Source organism: Zosterops lateralis, assembly GCF_965231275.1.
Source record: "Zosterops lateralis genome assembly, chromosome: 14".
NCBI lineage: Eukaryota > Metazoa > Chordata > Aves > Passeriformes > Zosteropidae > Zosterops > Zosterops lateralis.
The window spans coordinates 18499375-18515086 of NC_139774.1; the positions used below are offsets into that span (position 1 = coordinate 18499375).

Consider the following 15712-nt stretch of genomic DNA (forward strand, 5'->3'; position numbering starts at 1 on the left):
GGGGGCCTAACAAAGCATTTTAGTGGTTTTGTACTTTGCACATTATTTTATGCAAGTAGATCACAGTCGACCACCAGACAACACTTGGATATATTATTTTTCCTTTCAGGTTCATTGGATGTTTCAGAGTCCAAACTGCAGACTGATCCACACTGTTCTGTCGTTTCCAAAGAAACTGTGTTTATACTTATTTGACCTGACAGTGTTCAGTGTGGCCACACCATAGAGCTTTCTCATGGTTCTTCCAGCATGCTGTTGAATTTTCTATTTAGAGCCCTACCTCCTGAAGCAAAGATTTCTAGTCCTCATATTTTAAAGGAGAAATTCAAACAGACCTTAAAGATACAGAAACTAGAAGTACTACCAAAATTACCCTTTTCTACCCTCATGAATTCTGGATTTTGGGAGCTGAAGACAGAGAACTGCACAGATGCTTTGCACAGACCTATAAGGAGAAGGCAGCAGAGAATCCCTCTCTGAAGATGGGAAGATGAATTTGCTATAACCTGATAAAGACTCAACCTTGAAGGGATATAGATTTATAGAGCAACTTTGAAGATGTTACTTGCTTGGAATTTAAGTAGGCTATTGATTTCAAAACACATAATTATAAAATTTAAAAAATATTAACAAAAATATTTTTAAATTTTGGGTTTTTTTAAAAAATAATTTGGTTTGCAGTCCTGTAGTACAAATATTGCATTGTCATGTGCAAAGATTAAAGAGAAACCTGATGGACCTAGAAGATACGACATCACTGAACAGTGACTCAAAATTCGGGCATCTGATAAGGACTATTTTGCCGCCTCATGACTCCACAAAGCCAATAGAAAGCAAAATATTTACCACTATTAAAAATTACCATGACTGAGCAGTGAAAGCATCTTCAGGCTAACACAGTTTGGTTAAAAGCAAGAGGGGAAAACCCTGGGGGTTATAATTAACAAACTACTTGGATTTAAACTGCTCAAGCTACATCTGAGTTATACCAGCCTTACAGCAGTAGAATCCTCACCACACCTTTGTTACAGTTGAAGGACTACTTTTGTAACATTCTAAACCACAATATCGACTATTAATGAATGGACATCAAAATTGAAAATTATTCTGGGCACCGTTCTATGGCTACAACTCACAGCATTTTCCTGACTTGAATACCTTGAGGTCACTTATGCTTTTTAATGACAGAGAACTTATGCAGCATCTTTCCAGCTACATTGAAGTCTTGACAGTAAAAAGTCCACCAGAACCCAGCATATATTTACAAACTAAAAGAGCCAATCACCTCCTTAAAACACAACCACACACAACCATACATCAACCATACATACATAAGATCCACCTTATGTTCAATTCTTAATGGGCAGGATACCAAAGTTCTTATTCAGAAAATGACTTAGCTGGGAATGCCTCTGAAAGCAGAGGGATTATCAGAAGCCACTGAAAGGTGACAGGGACAAGGTTCTCAGAAGGGAGGCTGAGTCCATGCATTAGCAGTATCACAGAGCTTGAAGTTGGGCTCGGTGAGGACACTGGAAATACCTGGCTCAAAACCATCCCCAATGTGAGAGACACATTCCTCTACCTTAGGCACGACCAAAACAGTCAGAGAGTAGGAAGTCAGAAAGGTTGCAGTATCTGCCACTGACAGCCTACTCCTTTCTGGTAGGAGTTCGGCTGACAAGCAGGGAATCCCAGCAGACCAACAAATTGCCACAGTTCTGGGAAACAGACAAAGGCAAAGGGGCAATCCATCAACAGTTCCTGGCAGCCACCTCCACTGGTAACTCCTATGGAACCCCCAGCAAAAACTTTCCAGCCTTTCCTCCCTGAGGCTTCTCCTTAGGATTTTGCTTCCTGTGGAAAAGGGTGGAACTGGTTCCAATCACACAACTTGATTAGAATCACAGAATATCTCAAGTTGGAAAGTACCCATAAGAACCACTGAGTCCAACTCCCTGCTTCTCACAGGACCACATAACAGTAAACCTAAGAGCATCATTCAGACAGTCCTTGAACTCTGACAGGTTTAGTGCACCGACCACTTCCCTGGAAGGTCTGCTCCAGTATCCAGCCACCCTCTCCGTGAGGCAGCATTTCCTACTGTCCAGTCTGAACCTCCTCTGATGCAGTTTCATTCCATTTCCTTGTGTCCTGCTGGTCACCAGAGAGAGGAGACGAGCAGCTGCCCCTCTGCTGACTCCCCTGAGGAAGCTGTGGACTGTGATGGGGTCACCCCTCAGCCTTCTCTTCTCCAAGCTGAACAAAGCAAATGTCATCACAGCTCCTCCTAGGCCTTGTCCTCAGGGCTTTTCCCCATCTTGCTCACCCTGCTCTGGACACATCTCAGTATTTGACAGCCTTCTTGTATCAAGGTGCCCACGGCATCTTTTGATTAACACAAAACTACTGATAGAGTCCTTGTGTCTTGTGCCCTCACAAATATCACCAAAATTGTACTTATTCCTAGAAAACCTGTTAAAATCACCAGGTGTTTACCTCACTGAAGCCAGGCCGAGTGCCAGCAGAGGCAGCATTTACAGCACAGCAGCCCTGGGTTTGAAATTCCTGTGCAGAGGAGTAGGCCAAATCAATAGAAACAAAACCTGAGTCAGAGCAGAAGCAATAAACCTCCCATTACAGCCTGAAAAGGAACAAAACCTTCTCCTGATGGGCTACCCTGATGCTTAGACCAAGCACAGCACCTGCACCGTGGCAGAATCTGACCCAGCAAACCAGAGACGCCGAGAATGGGAGTCCAACATGTCACCTTACAGTGAGGCCAGGACAGCATCAGACTGCAAATGGTTTTTAAAAATGCATCTCTGAAGGTGTTTTTTTTCTTACAAAAGGTCAAATTCATTTTTTGAAATATGTAAGTTTCTACGTTCCCAACCTATAAGGTATGAACAGCATCTTTTAAATATTTGCATTCACAGCAAAAACCAGAAACAGGCTACAAATGAGTCTTCAGTGCCATAAGGTAGGTCAAATGTAGGATCTAGAGCTGTTGTGAGCGGCCAAAATGAATCCGAGGGACGGCAATCCGGTAATTCAAACATAAACTGCACACCAGTCCGAGAGGCAGGTTTCTCCATCAGCGGCTGTGGAAAAGGCAGGCGCTGCCTGTACAAAGAGATGCTTCTGCGGGCTCTCGTTCGCGAGACAGAATGTCTTCTCACGCACAGACACGGCAGCCCAGGGCACGTCCAGGTGCGATTCTGAAGGTTCTGCGGGGCAGGACGCCTCGTGTCCGGGCTGGGAGCGGCGGAGACCCCGCGGGTGGAGCCGAGCGCGGGGAGCGCCCGCAGGGCCAGGCCGGCCCCAGGCCCAGCCCGAGCCCCGGAGCATCTATCCCTTCTCCTCCCTTCTCCTCTCTTCCCTTCCCTTCCCCTCCCCGCACCAGCCGCGCCCGCCGCGGGCGGACAAAGCCCGGCAGACACACAATGGTGCGGGGCGGCCGCGGGTGCGCTGCCACACCTCTCCCGCCATCTCCTCTCCATCTCCATCTGCATCCCCAGCGCCGGCTCCGCTCCCTCCCCTCCCGCCCATCCCCTCCATCGCTCCCTCTCCCCGCTCGCAGCCGCCGCCCGGTCATTGTTCTACCGCCCGGGCACCGGGGACCCTCTCGCCGCTCACCGTGCCGCCAGGGAAGGATGCCGAGCGGCGAGGGACCAGCGCGGCGCATCCATCCTCCTCCCGGCGCCCGCACCGCCCGCCGCCCCTGCGCGCCGCCGCCCCGCGGCCGAGGCTGCGCTGCCGGTCCCGGGCTGCGGCTGCGGCAGCCCCGCCCGCCCCGCGCAGCTGCGCCCCGGCAGCGCCACCGACGAGCCCGGCAGCGCTGGGGGCTCCCCGGGCCCTGCGGGTCCCGTCCCACCACAGCCGGGGGTGTCCGGAGCCCCCCGGCCCCGGCTGAGCTCCCCCAGGCCTCGCAGCTCCCGGGGGAGGGACACACCTCATCTCTGGTCTCCATTCGGACAGCAGGTCAATGGCCACAGTATTTGGGAGAGTGGCTTTCCTCACCCTGGGGTCTACCCATCCAATCCGTGTCTTTCCAGCTTAGAGACAAGGACACTGTGGAAGCAACAGTACTGAATGCACAAGGCCAGGTAAATGACACCAGTCACTGTTACCCATCAGCACATTAACCCCCACCAAGGTTAGAGGGCCACCGAGTTTATCAAGCACAGTTTGACCCCAGTGACAACGATTTTACAAATGGTCTCATTGATATCCTCAGGTTCGCATGGAATAATTAGGAGAGTCCTTGCAAAATGCATTAAGACCCGGTTTTACTGTTTTAAACCATCTGCCAGTAGAAATCGTTGAGTGGATACTGTGGAACATGAGACAGTAATTTCTAGAGATGCCCAGAACTCAGGACATGGGTTCCCCTGCTCCACGCACAGGATGCAAATGCCTTGTACAGAGTGCCCAGGGCTGTGACCCACAAGCTTCCTATGTGCCCACCTGTACAACTGGTCTCATGAAACTCAGGAAGCTGTGGCTAAATGGGAAAGGCTTTTTAAAACGCTTTGTCCTTGATTTAAAGTCATGCCACAAACATAGGAATAAGGCTGTAAATTTATAGGGGTGAACAAGGATGTTAATTCTCTGAAACAAAGGCATAATAATTATCTTTTTTGCCTCCTTAACAAACTGATCCATTATAGTTCATTTGATTCCATTGCTACAGTACACATGGAAGCTGCACCATAAAGAAGCCCAAGGAATGGAACTTCACCATTATTTTTTTTAATTGTGCTATTCCAACTGCTTTTCTACTGAAAGCCAAAACTATCCAGCAGGTCTACAGTGAGAACTCAGTCAGCTTTAGCTACTTGGGATTCCTCAGGTATTTGCCAGTCTTTTAACTTACCCATGAGACCTATCTCTAAGTGCCTTTCCTACTGCTTTCGTGAAATGTCTCCTCTGTAGTTCAAGATAAGCAAAAGTCATTGAGTAGACAGGTAGGTAACAGTCTCTGATGAGGACAGCAGTGATACTACTAAGAGGTAGTAAAGAAAGTGCAGTAAAGACCAGAGGTAACTTGGCAGAATCAAACTTTAAATGTATTTTAACTCAAGCAGACAAGCTCCTCCCAATGCCTCACTCAGGAATAGCCCTGTGTAGTGGGACACGTTTGGCCTTTGACTGGAATGACCTGGTGAGAAGGAGAGCAGATTTCACCTCATAGCACAGGGACTTTCACATCAGGCTGCCCTTTGCCTCTTGGGGCCCATCTGTCTTCAGCTGTGGACTCTGCTAACTCCTGCCCTTCATCTGAGGGCAACAACAAAAGGAGGAATTTCCCTAGAAAGAAGTAAGTGGTTGCACGTCCCATCTGGAATGTCACATCCAGTGCACAAGTTAAAAGTATCAGAATTGTTCATGGTGTTACAGAAGACAGATTGAGAGGGGAGACACGACGTGTGGGAGTGTTGCTGGCTGACAAGGATGCAGGAAGGAAAAAGGGAGCAGCAACATCTGTGGATGATGTTTCTCCTTGGTTGCGAAGCTGTAAGATCTGGCGCAGCAGGGCCTTTCCTTCTTCTCTAGTCTGAAATTAATTTGTAGAAAACAGAACAATACACCTATGAATGGATGGTTTCTGGGTCAAATTCAGTACATAAGCAGTGTAACTTAAAGTAGTTTATCATTCTGTAAGGGGACAAGCTATAAAAGCCATTCTCAGTTCTTTTTTCCTGTGCTCCTTAGAAATGTTAAGGTAAGTCACTTTTTTGGGTTTAGTCTTTCCTCCTTTTTCCTTTTTACTCCTGATTGGTTTGTTTCTTGGGTATTTCAGAGAATAGAACCATCAGCCACTGAAGCTCTCTAAATATTCCAGCAAAAAGTAAATTGGGAAAACCTAGAATAAGGTGAAGTCAGGTCATGGAGAGCTCCAGGCAGCTTTGTCGAGGATAAGCCGAACACCCTGCACTCATGATTAGTGTCTACCACTAGGCTGAAATTAAAAATCCCAAACTGCCCACTTACAGATACATAACATCACAGAGTATGGAGCTGCACACAAAACCCAAGTACTATTATATCCTCTGCACTGACTACACACAGATGATGAGAAAAAAGAAGTTTTAGAAGTACCACCTCTACACTGTGTGTGGGTGTTTGTGACCATTTAACTACCTCCTCACCACCAAGATTTTTAGCAGCCTTAAGACTGCGATGTGAAGCTTCAAATCCTTTTACTTAAGTGAATACCAATGAGATATGATTCTATTTCACTATCTACACAACATCCCATGACATTTATCAACTATACTCAGCATGACTTGATCAGGTGTGCACAACAACCACTATTCAAGACGTGACCTGTATGGCAGAAATCCCTCATTCCTTCATAAGATTCCTTCTCCTCTGAGGGGAGCCAAGATCAAGGTCATAGATCCCTTAAGAAAGAAGCACCAAAGACTGTGCAGCTACTCACATCATTGAAGGCACAGCACTTCTGAGCACACGCTGAGGCTTCATCCCACAGCTTACATTTGAAGTAGTACTGGGCCAGGTAACGAAATGCAGTGCTGACCTCCAGGTGCTCCACTACCTCCTGCAGTCAGTGTGGCAAAAAACATCATCTGTAAGTGCCTTCCAAAGTAGTTCTACACCGTGTTTACTTCTCCTTTTACTCCCAAGATATCATCTTACCCCACAGGAATAGATATCCTGGATGTATTTGATGTAGCATTGAGCTGCCTGTTCAGATTCATTCAGCTGTTCATGCAACCTAGAAAAGGAGAAAAGTGGGTCACTGGAATAAGACCGCACTGTTGAAGACCTTCTTGGCCTGTGAGAAAGTGTCTGCTCACCCTGACCTGAACTAAAGCCATGTCCTTTCTTTCAGAATTTGCAGGATATGCAGCATGTACTGCCCCTCATGGAAAGAGATGATCCAGCTTGCATTCATGCTGACAGACAGGGAGGCAGTCAGATAGTGACTAGACAGCTAGAAGCAGTGACAACCAAAGCAGGGACCTTTGTTTATTCAGTTGCATTTTAAACCTTTTAACAGACCTTTGCCTTTCTACTTACTCGCTATTTCCTCCAGTGCTCCTTCTTCCCCTGCTGCAGCCCAAATTTGTACAGCAGTTTCACTTCTCACTTGCCCTTTTTTCCCCCTTAACTTTTCCCACTTTATATTACTTTTATCCCCACCAAAAAATTAGTGCTGATGTCACAGTATTCACATTAGACCTTTTCCAATGTCATAGCTGTATACTAGAGAAGAAAAATAAAATCAAACTACAATTTTGTACATCATCTACCATCACGGGCTGCTTTTAAGCTGCAATATGACAAATACAATTGCTAGCACTGCCAGCTCAAATTACCTCAGGATTTAGAAATCCTCTGCAACCCACATTATGCTATCATTCTCTCTAGTTATCCTGATGGAAACAAAGATAAAGCTGGACACCAAAATTTGCAGTCACTACAGCCCTAAAGATACCAATTCTTACACAGCTTCAAAAGTAATAGTGCCTAACAGCAATTCCACTTATTTATGTTCTGCATTTTATCATTAGGTATCAAAGTGCAACTTGCATTTAACACAACCCTGACAGCTCAGGGAGGGTACATACTCACTTGGCAAGTTTCACAAGTGCCATTTTCTCCACATCTCCCACAGCATAAGCTCTCCAATAGCACTGTCAAGGAAGGAAAGTCAGTCAAGCATGCCACAAAAACTACTCCAGCTCATGGAGATACTTCCAGCATGCAAGTCAGAAACAAAAAACTACAGGGTTTTTCAGCAAAAGGGGCATGTATCTGTAGACAACTGTTTATTTATCAGCTGCTCTAGTTATACTGCAGCAGTACTTCCCCAACGAGTTTAGGTAGCACTAGATACATAATTTTGCTGCAATTTCACCCAGTGTTCTGGGAGACACCCTAAAGTCTTACACATCAGTTCTCACCTTCTTAGCTTCCACCAACTGATTGAGTTTCTCATAGCATTCTCCTAGAGCAACCAGCATACGAGAATCATTCGGTCTGTAAAAGAGCAATTCTTCAGATAGTTTAATGGACTGACAGCTGATCTCAGGGTAAGGGGAAGGTGGGGGAGGAGGGGGTGGTCAAGGGAAAAAAAAACTACATACACCTGGCAGTCTGACAGCCTTTTGCATAAAACATCACTCATACTCCTGACCAGTCATCCTCAACATTTAATTGACAAAGCTTTTGTTAACAGTTAACTAACACAACTAAAAGGATTTGGAACAGTGAGACTGCACACATCACAAAGCATCAATGATTTTTTTTTCCTTCCCCAACTTAGTTCTTGTATGTGATTTCCTTAGCCAGTATCAACCACGTCAGAATGAAGACCAATAAACACAGCTCCATTCTCAACTCTACCTGAGCTGGTGGGCCCGTCGGTAGTAGTAGAGACAGTAAAATGGCATTTTGAGGATTTCGTAGGTTTGCCCCAAGCCATACCATGCTCTGTAGTCCCTTTTGTTCACCTCTATTGCATGCCTGTCAAAGAAAAGGAGATGAACTAGACAGAAAGTCAGGATCAAAATCAAGTCCAGCAAAACACTAAGAAAAAACAGAAGATACTATTTCAGAAGCAAACACCGTTTGGTGCAGTACATGAGTGTATGTACCTATAAGCCTGGATAGCTGCAGATGTGTTCTTCATTTCCATATACTCATGTCCCATAAGTGTCCAGGCTCCTAGATAACGTGGATTCAGTTTCAAGGCCCTCTGGAAATAAAGTGCTGCTTTTTCATGCTGGGAACGCAAGCTATAATAATTTCCTAAAGTAAAAATCATAATATTTAAGTAAAATTTAAAAACCCACAACCAACCAACAAAAAAAGCCAACGTAAACAGAGAATTAGAAAAAAAGGATGTAATGTGTGCTATCTACTACCTCCTAACAAATTGTAAAGAGTCCTAACAAAGCCAGAACTGATTCAAACCTCAAAAGACCTAACTGCAGTCTGTCCACCAGTGTTCTGGTCAATCCTTTTCCAGCTGTACCAATTAATTATGATTCTATCCCCCTGGAATGTCATGATCTAACAAATTAATTTCCTGCTCCTGACACACAATTATTTCCATGGGAGTTTGAAGACTGTGAAGAGATTTTCAGGTACATAAGTCTTCTTTCTGCCCCAGTAATATTATAGCAGCTTTCAGAGAGAAATGAGTGAAAAGAGTACTCCATCATTTAGTCTGCTTTTCAGGCTGCCTGAGTCCACATTCACTAAGTGGTGATTTTGATTGCCTTGCTGGCTGATCACTTCCACAAGTGTTTCCAAGATTCCCTCACATAGCAAAATAAGACATAAAAATAACATGTAAAAGAACTGGCTCTCACCAATTACACAGCAGGTCTCAACACGGTACTTGTCTATCTCACAGAGATTATGAGCCAGGTAGCTCAACTCAGGCTTCATGCTCTAGTGGGACAAAAAATTAAAGTGATGAGAAAGAGAGTCCATGATGTTTTGAAAGAAAACCTAAGCAACAGGCAATGGATACAGTGCATCTCTTCCATGGAGTTGGGAAGTGGAAAGTTTGTATTCAGAGAGGCCAGAGAGCACCAGCTGCTTTGCCAGTGTTTAATCTACTTCAAACAAACACTATGGACAGGGCACAGGAAGAGTGCTTACCCTTACGTAGAGCAAGTTGGAGAAAGTGTCCATGTTTTCTATCCTGTAAGGATCTTGTTTCCTCAGCTCATTAAAGATGGATAAAGCTTTGTCAATATCTGAAGAAAGAACAGCATATGGGACACCAACAACTATAAATGCCAAGTTTGCACTGAGAGGGTCATTCCTGCTTAGTATCACTGACCTCTTATATTGTGGTAAGCAACTGCAATCTGAGAGATGATATAAGTGCTTTTGGAAAATCCTGCATCAATGAGACTCTGATACTTCTGCAGAGCTTCCTCTATCAGCTGCAGCTCTGTATAAATGTGTGCAAGAAAGAACTCTTTCATCCATGTATCTGGCAAGGACAGGAACTTCAACTAGCAAGAATCAAAGAAGAGGAGGAAGAGATGACAATCAGAAGTATTCTACAAGCTACACATGGCAAAGAATCCATTATCTTCCCTCCCATCACTTAGTGGATGGTCCTGAGGTAGGAGACTTTCCTGCCGTCACTTTCTTAAACCCATTTGTAAACTGGGGAAGAAATTGTCTTCAAATATGACATCACCTGGCTCTTGTTTCAGCCATTAAATTCAGAAGTCCTTTGAAAGACTGAACTTTCTTCCTATGTTTGAGCATCACTATCATAACACTAATTTCAATGAACTAAGTGAGCAGACTGAAAATTATATAATAAGAAATGCACTTCCCTGTTTCCATAAATTGGTAATACTCTCTTCTGCATCACTTTTTTAAACTTTTTTTAAAGTACTGTTTTAAACACCTCATCAGCCAGAATTTACTGAAGAATTCCAGGAGTGGACTCAAATTTGATGCAGAAAGAAAAATAATCTATTTCAGTTTTATATCTGAAGTTTGTTTCTTTGATACAATTCACTTCCTATGTGTCTTTATACATTATCATTTCAGTTTGGAAAGTAGTGATTCCATATATAATTTCAAAAATGTTCAATAACTGAGGAATTAGAACCAGATTAAGAAAAAATTAAAAAGAGAAGTCTCTCAGAAGGATCTCCTTCATGTGACAAGGTGATAACCCTGGTGACAACTACTTCCAAAATACATGAATTAGAAATTTCTTAAACCACTTTGTGGGTGAATGATAAGAAATTAGCCCTGCCTGTATAAAGATTATCAAGCTACAGCATGGCAAGTAACTGAAGATAAAGAGGATTTAGCAATATAATTTACAGTTGTGGATAGCCTTGCCTGACAGTGTCTCACGGAATGAAGCAGTGGGCATCAATCTTGTGGCCACAGAAACACTGGTCACTGAATCAGGCTAAACTCTTGAGATTTGCTACCACGTCTTGATATCTCCAAAGTTTTACCATCTCTTTATCTGTAATCAAGTTGCAAAGTTCCAGCCAGGCTCCCCAATGCAAAGGCAGGGCATGAGCAGCTTCAACAAACACATCTATTGCTTCTTTCACCAGGTCCAGTTTCCGCAGCACAACACCATATCTGTGAAAAAAAGGTTCAGGTTGACAAGAGTCACAAAATTCTGCATATCCACACAAACATATGAGAAATACACGGAGACACTTACAGATAAAGGCCAAATCCATCCAGTTCCTGTGCCTTGTGTTTCTTGCTGAGCTCAACCCTCAATTCTCTTAGAGCTTCATTTTTCACCTGTCCTTTTTCCAGAGGTCCTACATGAGGAGAAAATCACATAGCTAGCTTTCAATTACTAGTCTCACCACAGCAATGCAAAGTCTAGTGTACGTTCAGAATTGTTACTTGACATGACATGAAACTTCCCAGCCTGTGTTTATTTTCCCCATTTTAAAGAAAATCACTCAGTCTGTTCACACAGTTTAAAAGAAGACCTAATAGATGAAAATCTGTAATCTCTAATTAGGCCAGTGAATCAAAAGAGAATGAAAGAAATCATGTTACAGCACACTATTATCCAAAAAATTGAGGGAAAGCCAGACCCAAGATGAGTTACATGAAGAGTCAACAGCAAAAGCTTCATTATCTCATCATGTGTTTCTTGACACCAGAGACTTACCCAAACTATCAACTGTCTCATCATCCTTCTTCTTTTCCCCTGACTGTGGAAAAGAAAGGAAATCCAAGATTACATTAAAATAGTGTATTTCCTATGTTTGTTGCAGCACTTGCAGCAGCATGTAAACTGAATTTTCACAGACAGCACAGTTCTGAAAAGAGTAGAACAGCCCTGTCTTCCTTTACCCCAACACAGAGCTTGGACTTCAAGGTGGTCATTAGGAACAGAATAAGCAAAAAAATAAGATGTGCCAGGGAGGGGTAGGAGGCAGAGGAGTTCAGTGCTAGGAGGCAACTTTTTTTTCTACCTTACCAGGTATCTGGAGTACATGTACAGGAAATAAGCCTTCTGGCTCTTGCAGCCCTGTAAGAAGTAGGCAGCCCTGTCATATTCCTTGAGATCGAAGTAAGACTTGGCCAAGGTGTAAGCATCCAGATCACGAGCATCCTCCTGCAGGGACACACAAGAGTTTTAAGACCCGACAAGCTCTGACATACTTTAGGAAAATCAGTTACAAACACAGAAATGAAATTGCTCCACAACCTAAAAATGTAGTTTATCCATTTTTATAGATGGTTTGAGTGCTATCAGAAAAGTTCCTCCACTCCCTCACGTGATCTGATTCTAGAGTTCTCAAATGACAAGTACAGACTATTCAGGAACATTTAAAATAAACTGTGAGATGCCAGAAACAAACTGTGGCAGGCTTAGCTATTCAATTAGTGTGAAGGACCATAAACAAGAAAATGCTCAGGAAATCCATATAAAAGAATATTAATCTGCTCACATACAGAACCCTCCTTGGCTATTATACCTTGAAATTTATGACACTTCAATAACACACCAGCACAGGCACATACCTGTGAGTTCTACTGTATTTCTACATAGGTGGGGATGGAGACAACTTGTTTCTCTTGTGTCTTAATGAGCACAAGTTTAATGGCAAAATATAATTTGTATTTAAATAAATTTTAATCTTAGTAAAGAGGAATAAAAATAAAGTAGTATGCGTGTGATTTTAAATTTGACTTACGGAGTGCCTCATTTAGGACACAGCAACAGGAAATGCTTTAATCTGGGAAAGCACATTCAGCTCTGTTGCCCCATGGAAAGGATGTTCCCAGCACTATGGCAGGCTTGGAGCTCAGACTCCCACCCCTGGGATTTGGGAGATTGCAATCACGTATTTTCCTCCACAGTTAAGATTACACAGCCTGCCCACCCCCAGAGCTGCAGCCCCTTCTCCCGGAGCTCACAGCCCCTTTCCCCGGAGCTCACAGCCCCTTTCCCCGGAGCTCACGGCCCCTTCTCCCGGAGCTCACAGCCCCTTTCCTCGGCACAGCCCCTTTCCCGGCACGGCCCGGGCCGCACCTCGGTGAGCACGGGGGGAGGCGGCAGCTCGCTCAGCGGCAGCGGCTCCAGGGCGAACGCGAGTTCAGCAGCCCTGAGGGAAAGAGAGCATTGGAATCACTGGATCATCAAGGCCGGAGGAGACCTGTAAGATCAAATCCAACCGCCAGCCCAGCACCACCACTGTCATCCCTAAACAGCATCACTCAGCGCCAGACACCTCCTAAACACCTCCAGGGATTGTGACTCCACCACCTCCCTGGGAAACCTATTCCAGTGCCTGACCACCTAAACAACGAAAAAAAATGAAAAAAAAAATTTTCCAATATCTTACTGAATCTTCCCTGTCTCAACTTAAGGCCATTTCCTCTGGTTCCCTCCCTGGGGACACGGTAAAGGAGCCTGGCTTCCACCTCACTGCAACGTCCTTTCAGGGAGTTGTAGAAAATGATGAGGTACCCGCGAGCCTCCTCTTCTCGAGACTAAACAAACCCAGCTCCGTCCCGTCCTCCCCCTCGCCACAGACCGTGTTAAGGATCCCCCGAGCTCGTGCCCGGCCAGCTGAGCCCGGCCGCGCTCACCACTTCCCGCTGTGCTGCAGCCCGCGCTCGCGGCTCCGTTCCGCCACGCTCAGCAGCTGCTTCTTGATCTCCCGCAGATCCGAGAAATCGCTGCCGCCCGCCGTCACCATCGCCGCCGCCATCGCGCCAGCCCGGCCAATCACAGCCCCGCCCGCCGGCCTGCCCAATCACAGCCCCGTACACTGCGCGCCCGTCCGCCGGTTTGCCCAATCACAGCCCCATACGCCGGCTTGCCCAATCACAGCCCCGTACACTGCGCAAAAAACCAGCCGGTCCGGCCAATCATAGCCCCGCTCACGGCGCTCCCCCGCCCCTATACGGTGTCGTCTCTTTGGGCGCGCGCGAGAGGTCTCGCGACCAATCACAGGCGCGCCCCGGAGACGTGCAGTCTGATTGGCCGGTTGTGGCGGGGGCGCGCCGGAGACGTGCAGTCTGATTGGTCAGCCGCGGAGGGCGCGCGCCGGAGGCGTGCCGCCTGATTGGCCGGTTGTGTCAGGGCTCGCGCCGCAGGCCGTGAGGGGACGGGGCGCTCCGACACCAAAAAACACCAGAATTCCTAATTTCTTGTTTAATTCCTGACAGGGGAAATACTCATTATGTGACACTCTGCCCTCAGGTTCCAGTCTTCAAGATCAGTTGATTGTTTCTTAAGGAGGTATTTCAGTTTGCCTGTGTATTGATAACACCCTCTCATTTGGTATAAATTCAAATTCTTTACTCACATACTGCTGCTTCCTGTGCTAAAAATCATAATTTAAAAGCATTAAATAAAATCAATTGTTGTTTGTTTCTAATAGGACAGAAATAGAAGTACTTGTTTTGGGATGGTTGTGCTCCACAACTTCTTAAGCTTTTCTGGAAAAGTAACAATATACCTGTGTGCTTATCCTAGGGTCAGAGTGTCAACTTTAATTACCACTTTTAAAATAGAAGTGAAGAAAAAATAGTGTAAATTTTCATTTTGTATGTCATTTGCAAGTTACACTTTTTGATTTTTTTTCTTCTGATGATGATAACGTTAATAAATATTCTCTAGCATGAAAATGTCCTTCATAATCACTTTTATTGCAGAAACAACTTGAACAAGAAGATCCAGTGTTTGAACTGGCAGCAAGTTCACTGGAGATGAAAGAAGTGTCACTGCTTAGCTTGGTGTTATTGTACTTGATTTGTTATTATCATAAGAAAAGATTTGGGGTTTTTTTGAGCTGTGAATGTCATTAATTCTTACACTGACTCCAGTACAGTCTAAGGCTGCCTGGCTTAGGCTGGCCTTCACTCTATTGATGCCTACTGTGAGAATTTCAAGGTTGTGTTGATCTGGAGCCACTTCATCTGGAGACACCTGCTGAAATTAAGGTTGTTCTGCAAAGGTTCACAGAGAGAGGCAATGCCCAGTTTGTTGTTAAAGTGGGAAATGATGAGTTATTTATAGTCTTCCATGTTCTTTCAAATAGACAAAGCAAATGAGACCATTATTTGAAGTATAATTTTAGCATTACATGGCGTTTTTCCTCTCTTCATTTTAGCCAAATGTGTTGCAAGTTCATTTGTGGCTTTGACAGAAATTACTTCCATTACTCTGCCAGCCTATATATCCAAACTGTAAATAAAAACTTCTTTGTTGTTGTTACTACACAGATGGGTCAATGCAGTGCCTGACATACCTCATTCTCTCTCTCTTTGTCCCATCCGAAAACACACGTGGAAAACACCTCAGAATTTTTTTTTCTGATGATAAATTTTTGTTGTATTTACCCTCTCTTTTATGTTCTCCATATGTAGGGATCAGCAGTTAGTGTTCTATGCTCCTAAACCTTGTATTTGATGTTTGTTTGGTAACTACATTGGTCCCTTCATTGGTCTCGGGGATCTTAGAACTCTTATCCAACCTAAATGATTCTGTGATTCTCTGCTGATTTTCATTTAACGATATTCGGTTTATACATGAATACAAAGAGTGATATTTAAAGAAATTTGTGTGTGTGCGTGAGCTCTGTGAAGTAATTTTATCAATTTTATCAAGGTCTGTTTATCCTCAGTTTTGGACCCATCCTCTGCTGTTTTCCCAATGGAAACTGTGAGGATACATCTGAAGTGAGATTTCAGTATG

At 44.5% G+C, this 15712-nt stretch overlaps 1 protein-coding gene across 1 annotated transcript; it reads right to left on the minus strand.

Moving 5' to 3' along the window:
• Positions 1-4303: 4303 nt before the first annotated feature.
• Positions 4304-13777, minus strand: CDC23 (cell division cycle 23). The gene is made up of 16 exons (XM_083871592.1): positions 13600-13777; positions 13040-13112; positions 11981-12118; positions 11669-11711; positions 11201-11306; positions 10983-11115; positions 9830-10007; positions 9646-9743; positions 9351-9432; positions 8631-8784; positions 8380-8499; positions 7938-8013; positions 7606-7667; positions 6667-6745; positions 6449-6568; positions 4304-5560 (listed from the first exon to the last, which is right to left on the minus strand). Exons 1-16 carry the CDS (start codon positions 13719-13721, stop codon positions 5390-5392), a joined length of 1755 nt encoding a protein of 584 aa, XP_083727718.1. The 5' UTR covers positions 13722-13777; the 3' UTR covers positions 4304-5389.
• Between the last annotated feature and the right edge of the window lie 1935 nt (positions 13778-15712).